Source organism: Acinonyx jubatus, chromosome E3 (assembly GCF_027475565.1).
Source record: "Acinonyx jubatus isolate Ajub_Pintada_27869175 chromosome E3, VMU_Ajub_asm_v1.0, whole genome shotgun sequence".
Lineage (NCBI taxonomy): Eukaryota > Metazoa > Chordata > Mammalia > Carnivora > Felidae > Acinonyx > Acinonyx jubatus.
This window is the reverse complement of record NC_069398.1, coordinates 32,564,895-32,572,840: the sequence shown is the minus strand read 5'-3', so window position 1 is coordinate 32,572,840 and position 7,946 is coordinate 32,564,895. Positions and strand designations below refer to the sequence as shown.

Below are 7,946 nucleotides of genomic sequence, written 5' to 3'. Positions count from 1 at the left end.
CAGCCCCGTTATCAAAGCCAGAGCAGCCCGGGTACCTCAAGGCACCCCGGCTGGGAAGGCCCGGCGCCAGGGCTGGGTTTGCTCCGCAGGCTCCACAGGAAGTGGCGCAGGTACAGAAGCTGCTGGTAGACGCCGGCGTCCGGGCAGTCTGCTTCCAGATTCACCTGGAAGCCCTCGCTCGGCAAAACGATGGGCGGGGGGTTCTCGTAAGACTCCAGGACGTCCTCTGCGACGGCGGTGAGGACGGTGTGACCGGGCTGGCCAAGAAGAAACGCCCGGTCCCTCCCCGGGCCCACCAGCCACCCCCCTCCTGACACTGCAGGTACCGGGGACACGGGAGCGTGGGACCCAGGCGAAGGCAACCCGCCCACACCACACTCTGGGCCCTTCTGCGTCCCAGTGAGCACCCAGGAAGAGGCCCGAGCTGCCTCACCCCCACTGCCCCGCCCCCAACTCCCCCTGCCTCTGTACCCCCCACCCTGTCCTTCTGGTGCTCCCAAGGCCCACGGTGACTGCATCCCGCACGGTCCCTGAGTCCCTGAGTCCCAGAACATGGGCATGCTCAGACGGCGGGAAGGCCAACACCTGCACCAGCTCTGAGCAGAGAGCCCGCCCGGGGACAGGCCCCGGTAGTGAGGAGGGGCGCGAGGGGCCAGCGGGGCCCAGAGTCCTGCTCCAAGCGGTCCCTCCCACCGGCCGTGCCCTGGGCTACGGGGCACGGGAGAACGAGCCCGAGGCCTTGTTTCCAGCCGTATCTTCTGTTAATTGTCGTTACGTGCATCATGCTAACGATGAGACGTGCATCTGTCTGTGACAAACATTACGTGCACGTCCACGTACGCTGCGTGTGAACAGACATGGGTGCGGGACCCGCACACCATCGTGGCACTCAACGCCGAGACCCTGTTCTCCTCCTGGTGGGCTGTGTGCACCAAGCGAGGCCCTGCCTTCAGTCCCCATGTTGGGTAGGACCTTGGACCTGACCCCAAAGTCGGAACCGGGCTGTGGGCTCCCTGACCTCCATCTGTGATAGCCTCCAGGGCACCAGGGTGGAGGAGACAGGCTCTGTAAGCTCTTCTAGAAGTCCCCCCAGGAGGTGCTCCCCTGCTCCCACCCCGACCCCCACGGCCCCTTGTTCCCGCCTCTGATCAGGCTCACCTGACTTGAAGGCCTCGGGGCTGTCCCGGGCATCGGGCTCCCAGGTGCTCATGGGGCCCATGGCGGAGGCCAGCTGGTATTGTGTCAGCAGCCGGTGCAGCTGCGCTGGGCTCAGGGCGGGGAACGCAGCCCTCAGGCTGGCCCAGCTCATCTGGGTGACAAGAAGGAGTGTGTGGTCAGAGGCCCCACGCGCACCCCCCCCCCCCCCCGCCAGGGAGGATCTTCTTCCTGGGGGCCAGGGTACGGGGTCCGAGCTCCCCACCGGCACACCCCGGGCCGTGGCCCCCAAAGGGCCGGGGGGGTGGGTGGCCGGGGGAGCGCCAGGTGGGACGGCCGTTCTGGGGAGCGGCCAGCAGGCACCACCCCGAGGGCTGGGTCCCCTGAACGTGCCTCCCCCCACGGCACTGCGTGGGGTGAGACGCCAGGAAAAGAGCCCGGGGATCTGGGGATTCCTGCCTCACGGTATGAAGAGATCCGACCCCTAGAGCTGAAGACGCGCGTGAAGGCAAAGCCTTCCAGGGCGGGGAGGAGAAGGGTGGACTCGTGCTCCACAAAAGAAAACGGGCACGGTTACCCGCGACCCTGCTCTCCATGGGCCAGGGGTGCCCCTCCTCCCTTGTTTTCTGGAAACTTCTCTCCAATGCTCTGAGCTAATCCCCATTTTTGTGACAGAGACGCTCCAGCAGCTTCCTGACCAAGGTTTCCCGAGGACCACTGCTGACCCCGCAGTCGGCGGGCCGGCCCATGCTGTCGCCCTCCACGGCGGGTATCCCCGGCTTCTGGCGTTGCTCTTGAAAGTCGGAAACCACGCTGAGGGCTAGTCTTCGGGACGCGTCCAGTCTTTATTCTTGTGGGAATTTCACGGGCTCCTCTGGCCCACGGTCTCCACGCGGCAGCCCTGGGCTTCTCTGTGCAAGTGCAGCCACGGAACTGCTCAGCCATCGGCCACGCTTGCCAGCACCTCGGGGCAGGTGGGTCTGGGGGTGGGCGCGGCCATCTCTGACTCCCTGGCTGCCAGGTCCCCACTCTTTCCCGTCCCGTCTGGCCTCCTCTCCTCGGCTTCCCTCTAGCTTCGCTTTACTGCCAAGGTCACGAGGCCTGGGCCGTGGGGGGGCAAGTGCCTCCGGCAGAGTAACAACCGTTTCCTAAGGCTACTTTGGGGGGGGGGGGGGGACGTAGGGCCGCGGCTGGTAGCCCCATCCCCCCACACCGGCTCCGTTCCTTCTGGTTCTCCCAGTTCCTAGAATCCAGACTTCCTTCCCAGGGCTGTTCCTTGTCTGGGGCTGGTGTCAGGAGGGTGCCAGCCATCAGGCCCAGAAGCCACCAGCAGGGACCCAGCACACTCCCCTGTCCTTCATACCATCTGTCTACTCTCTGGGAGATTTCCCGGACTGTCTCCCAGTCTTGCCACTGGACCCTTTCTCTTTACTCTCAGGGTTCGAATTTCCAAAAATCCTTTTGGTTCTCTTATCTTTAGGAGAATATAAATTTTTAAGTTTTTTCTCCCAGAAAAGTTTTGCACGCTCAGAGTGGTGTTCACATTTTTTAAAGGGCTTAAAACAACGAAGAAGAATTCTGGACGGCAACTATACGTGCCCCACAAAGGCTACATTATCTACCCCCTGGCCCTTTACAGAGAAGTCTGTCGCCCCAGGATCTGCGTCCTCCAACATGCGGCTCTCGTGCGGGAAGCGAGCGGGTGCTCAGTCTGCCAGCCTGGCTCGTGGTGGGACAGATGGCCACGTCCTCCAGCCTCTGCCTGGGTGTCACTGACGCCAGCGTTGTCCGGTCAGCCCCCTGTGACAAAGAGCACGGGGCCTCCCGCACGCAGCAGGTTCTCTGTCCTCCCTCAGAAGCCCTCCTTTTCAGGATGACACTTCTGGTGTCAGGATGACACCCTGTCTTAAATGTTCCAGAAGCACGCACAGGTGTTCGGCCAGCGCAGGGGGAGGGCCGGCCCGGCCGTGCGGGAAGGGGCCGCTGAGATCCGAAGCACACACAGAAACCGCACAGACGTGAAGCACGACAGCCTGTGTTCCCAGCGCAGGGCAAGAGCGGGGAGCGTGTGGCCGCGCGAGGAGGCCCCTGCCGGGCAGGCCTGTCCCCCACTGCAGCCCCACTTGGCCCGCTCTTGCGTTCCAGACCCCGGGAATCACCACCTGTGCCCCTCTGGGTCCGACTGTGGCTCAGCCTCGTATTTAACGTTGGCCTGGGCCTGGGCATTCACGCTGCTGTGTGGAATTTTGCTGCAAGGAATTTTGTCGATTTTTTCAACATTTCAAGTATTTACTATACGCGGGCCAAAGGCTCGAACTCACAACCCCAGGATCAACAGCCGCACGCTCCACGGACCTTCAGTCCCCGCCGGCCCTGTTCTCGAGGCTCCACGTCTTCCGTGGGCAGTCACCCCCTGGCCTCCGCTTTCCGGCCCCCGCGGTGTTTCTCCTCCCCGGGCCTGCTCGGTCCCTGTGGGCTTACGCTTTGCTTTTGCAGAGTGGTATTTGGGGAGGAGGCCAAAAGCATAGGTTCAGGTTGCAATCTGTAGGCAGAGGTCCCCATTTTCTGCATTGTCTCTAGTGAATTCCTGCTGCGCTTTTAGAATTAGAAGAACAAAATCAAGTAACTCAAAAGACTCTGGAACAAGCCGTGGCTCCCAGCACGTGGCAGGTTCGGTCTCTGCCGAACCATCACCGGCCGTGGGACCGGGGCTTAGCCAGCAGGAAGCAACTCTCACGGGAGGTTGAAATGAGACGACGCGCTACGCGGGTCACACCTCGGAGGTGCTCGGCAAGGCAGCCGCGGCCACCATTACTAAGAGCGACAGTGACGACACCCAGGTTTCTGGGCCGCGTCCTTGAGTGGAGGGGAAGCACGCCGGTTTTACAGCAGACGGGAAGGTCCACCGTCCCCCCAGACTCGCATCACCCCTCGGCACACGCGGTGTCCTGCAGGCAGGGAAGGACACACTGGTTTCATTGAGCATCGGTGACGACCGTCCGGTAGCTCCCGCGGGAGGGCACCGTGCCCTACTCGCTTCCTGTCATTCTTCCCAGAGATGACCGTGCGCGCATCCTCTGTGGTTCTGGGGGCTCAGACCCCGAGCCGGCGTCGGGCCCACACCCGGGACTCAGCAAGGCTGGTGTGGGTCGTGCGAATTCAGTTCCTCGTGACGACAGGAAGGAAGTTCCCCTTTCTGCACTGGCCCGCAGCTGAGGGCTGTTCCCAGCTTGCGGAGGCCACGACGCCCCACGGTCCCTCTTCAGAGCCAGCCGGGCGGTCGGGGCCCACCTCCTGTGCTCCATCTGACCCGTCTGTCTGCCCCTTTAAGCACTGGCGTGGTTAGCCCGGGCCCACCGGACAGGGTGATCTCCCCATCTCGGGGTCCGTGCAGATCCCCCGTGCCGTGTGGGGTCGGGGACTGGGGACACAGACCTCCGGGGGGCCTCATCCTGCCTGCGGGTGGGACCAGAAGCGGAACGGAAGCAACACTGCAGGGTCTCAGAAACCCCGAAGCCGCATCCGTGGCCCACGCCTGGTCTGTGAGCTGGCGACCCCAGAAGTGACACCTCGTGGGCTCCTCCTACCTGGATGAGCTGGGCTCGGGGAGTGGCCAGCAGGTTGAGCGTGCAGGAAAGCTTCCGGAAGAAGTGTTCCCCGGCGTCCCCACAGCCGGTGCTCCTCATCCACTCCAGGAGCTGTTGCAAGCGGGCACAGGCCTGGACACCTCTGGGCCAGTGGAAGCAACTCAGAGAGGGGCCTGCAGGGGCCGGGAAGGGGATGCCGTGCTGGCCGCCTTCTCCCAGGGAGGGCCTGTCCTCTCCACCTGCGAGCCTCTGACAATGGGCCTCGCTGCTGTTGGTTTCCAAGGCAACCGGCCCGCTTCTGGGCCCCTCTTTGGGTGGGGCGGGGTGGGGCTGGGAGGGGGCGGTGAAGCGGGGGGGGGGGGGGTGGGGGGGGGGGGCAGAGAGGGGTTGTGACAGCCGCCGAGTCCCGAAAGCAGAGAGGAGTGCACCCCTACGGCGAGGCCCCGTCAGGCCTAGAGCCCGCCTGTGGACCCCGACCAGCCCGGGAAAGCCACACGGGCGACACACGAGGGCCAGAAGTTCACACCACTCTCATCTCCCCGAGTCCGGGCAGGGCCCCCAGCCGGAAGGAGCGGGCACCAGAAGCGCGGAGAGTCTGGGGGGCAGCAGGCAGGGTCACGGACCACGTCGCTTCTCTGAGCCCCTCCCTCTGCTCCCAGCCACGGGGCTGGGGGTTAGAAAGGACCCGGCAAGGCCGCTGCGGGCCGCCACCCCCCAGCCTCACCCTTGTCCAGGAGCTGGTTGAAGAGCAGCGTGCCGGAGAAGAAGAGGAGGTAGGCCAGCACCTGGGAGGCGATCTCGGGGTGCACCTGGAACTGTCGCAGGAGATCCAGGGTGGCCTGGTAGACGGACACCACCCGGCGCGTCTCGTCCGGCAGCGGGGACGCCGGGCACCAGCTCTCGCGGCACTCCGTCTGGAAAGGGGGGCACTCCAGCAGGGCCGGGAGGCAGACGTACAGCGACTGGGGGCAAGAGGGAAACACCACGCACGTCTGGCCCCGGGCACGCGGTTCCAGCTCTGGGCACCGGGGGCAGGTGACGCTCACGGGTGCAGGGAGCCTGGCAGGACTGCTGGCACGGCCCACGGGTCCTGATCCGCCAGACAGAACGGGCCAGGGGGTCTGCTGCCTGGCCCGGCCCACCGCCGCGCCCCCTGCACCAGGAGCACCCCCTCCCGCGGAGCTGAGCCAGGGGCAACAGCCTGGCGGCTACGGCCACGGTCCCGGTTGAAGGCCTGGGGGGCGGGGCAACACCCACAGCTGCTCCCCGGACACGAGCGAAGGCATCCCCTCCGGGGGGGTGGGTCCTCGCAGCCACCCCACCTCAAGGGGATCCTGGGATGACAGACCGGCTAAGGGCGGTACGCGGCCCTGCTCCGACCCCTGGGGCAGATGTGAGTACAGGGGTGGGGGCTCGTTCCTGTTGGGCCAGGACACGAGCTCAGACCCTTCACACAGGGCCCCAAGCCGCCGCCAACTGACCACGGAGCTGGCGGACTCGGGTGTCGGGTCTCCACGCAGAACAAACGGGGAACTGTCCCCAGAGTGCCCTGTCCAACCGGCCCCCCTCGCTTTCCGCGGACGCATCCCCCACAGAATCCAAGGCAAAGCTCGGTCTCGGCAAGCCCCCTTGGATCCCCCAGCTGGGGCCACCTGCCACAGGGGCTGCTGCTCCCTCCACTCCGCCCCTGCACCCTGCTCTGTGTAAGTGACTCCTCCAGACCCGGAGGCTAACACCACCTCTGGTCGCCACAATGAGCAGCAAGGTCCACGTCCCCGAGCAGCCGCCCCTCCTGCTCCCCGACGTTGTTGGCGCTTGCGCAGCCACCGGCTCCCAGGATGAGGGGGACGCGGGCCAGGAGGGAGAGGACCCGGAACTGGGCTCAGGTGTGCCGAGGTGGCAGTAGGAGCTCGAAACCCTCGGGTGACGGTGGCAAAAGCACCTCCGTCCTTCCCAGGTCCCCAGCCCTCCCGGCCCAGGGGAGGGTGAGGCGCACACCCTGGCCGTGCCGTACCTTCGAGACGTAGTACACGCACTGCTGGAAGGCGTACAGGATGACCTCCTCCAGCACCGCCATGGCCTCCTCGCTGGCCGTGAGCGTGCAGGAAAGCAGGGACTCCCTGGAGCCTGAGAGGAGACAGCGGGGCACGGTCACCGCGTGCTTACCTCCGGACTGCGCTCGCCACCGTCCCATCTCGGGTCTGGGGAGCCGCCTCGCGCGGCCGGCTGACCCCGAGCCTGACTGCCACCCCTCCCCGAGGCGCCCACGGATGAGACGCCGGCCCAGGTGGCCGAGGGGTCCGGGCACCGTGCCTCCGAGCCCATCGGTGCTGAAGCGTCACGCGAAGGGATTCTGAAGCCCATTGACGGATAGATCCCAGACATGTTTCCTGGTAGAACCAGCGGCCCCAGCCATATGGATTCTGACCCAAGGGCCTGCGGTCACTTCCCACTCCGGACACAGGTCAAAGAAACACCTGGCCAAAGCTCCTAAGGAGACCATCACTCCACGGAATTGTGACGTTTTTCCAAGAAGAAAGAAATCCAAACGGCCTACGAGCCCCATTCTCCCCCCAGCATCCCGGAGAGACCACAGAGAAGACGCAGCCGAGACCCGGCTGCTGGACAGCCCCACGGAGGGAGGCAGCCCGGCTCCATGCGGCCCCAGCGGGTGGGCCTCCCCAGACCGTAGCTAGAGCTGAGCCCCGGGGGCTGGCAGGGGGCCCGCCTAGCGTGGCAGGAGGGGCTCCGCGGATGCCAGGTGATTCCTTGCTTCTGGCGGTTCCCGTGAAGTCAAGACGCCAGATCGGCCACAGGGACGCCAACACCAGAGAACCCCAACAGGGCAGAACCGTCCCGAAGGGCCTCCAAATGCAGGAGGTACCCAGTGTCCCACCAGCGCCGAGCAGGGCTGCCCAGGGCCTGGAGGCCCCGCCTCTGCCTCCACCACCTCAGATCCGCACTTCCTTACAGGAGCTGCAACCGGGCAGCTTGGATGGGTGTGTCCAGGGCAGACGGGCACCCGCGGCTCTCGGCCACTGTTCATGCTGCTACAGCCTCTTCTTTTTTTAATGTTTATTATTTATTTTGAGAAAGAGCATGAGCAGGAGCGAAGCACCGAGAGATGGGAGGAGAGAGAGAACCCCAAGTACGCGCGACCCTGTCAGGGCAGAGCCCAACCCTGGGCTCAAACCCACAAACTGC

The 7,946-nt window shown here is 65.1% G+C and overlaps 1 protein-coding gene and 1 long non-coding RNA gene across 8 annotated transcripts in view; one reads left to right on the top strand and one right to left on the bottom strand.

The window, feature by feature from the left end:
* Positions 1 to 7,946, bottom strand: part of RADIL (Rap associating with DIL domain) — a 94,250-nt gene that overhangs the window by 2,598 nt on the left and 83,706 nt on the right. For all 6 annotated transcript variants that reach the window (XM_027042321.2, XM_027042324.2, XM_027042325.2 and 3 more), the window contains 5 exons: positions 6,757 to 6,869; positions 5,467 to 5,704; positions 4,743 to 4,915; positions 1,159 to 1,309; positions 36 to 226 (listed from right to left, as the gene is read on the bottom strand). In XM_027042321.2, coding sequence (XP_026898122.2) covers positions 36 to 226; positions 1,159 to 1,309; positions 4,743 to 4,915; positions 5,467 to 5,704; positions 6,757 to 6,869 — 866 coding nt within the window. The remainder of the gene's footprint in view (positions 1 to 35; positions 227 to 1,158; positions 1,310 to 4,742; positions 4,916 to 5,466; positions 5,705 to 6,756; positions 6,870 to 7,946) is intronic.
* LOC113594554 (uncharacterized) lies at positions 759 to 4,544 on the top strand. Of its 2 annotated transcripts, none has more exons than XR_003414950.2 (3): positions 759 to 965; positions 1,833 to 2,129; positions 2,710 to 4,544. It is a non-coding gene; the product is annotated as an uncharacterized LOC113594554 (long non-coding RNA). The 2 variants fall into 2 exon arrangements; XR_003414951.2 differs by having other exon boundaries at positions 2,396 to 4,544.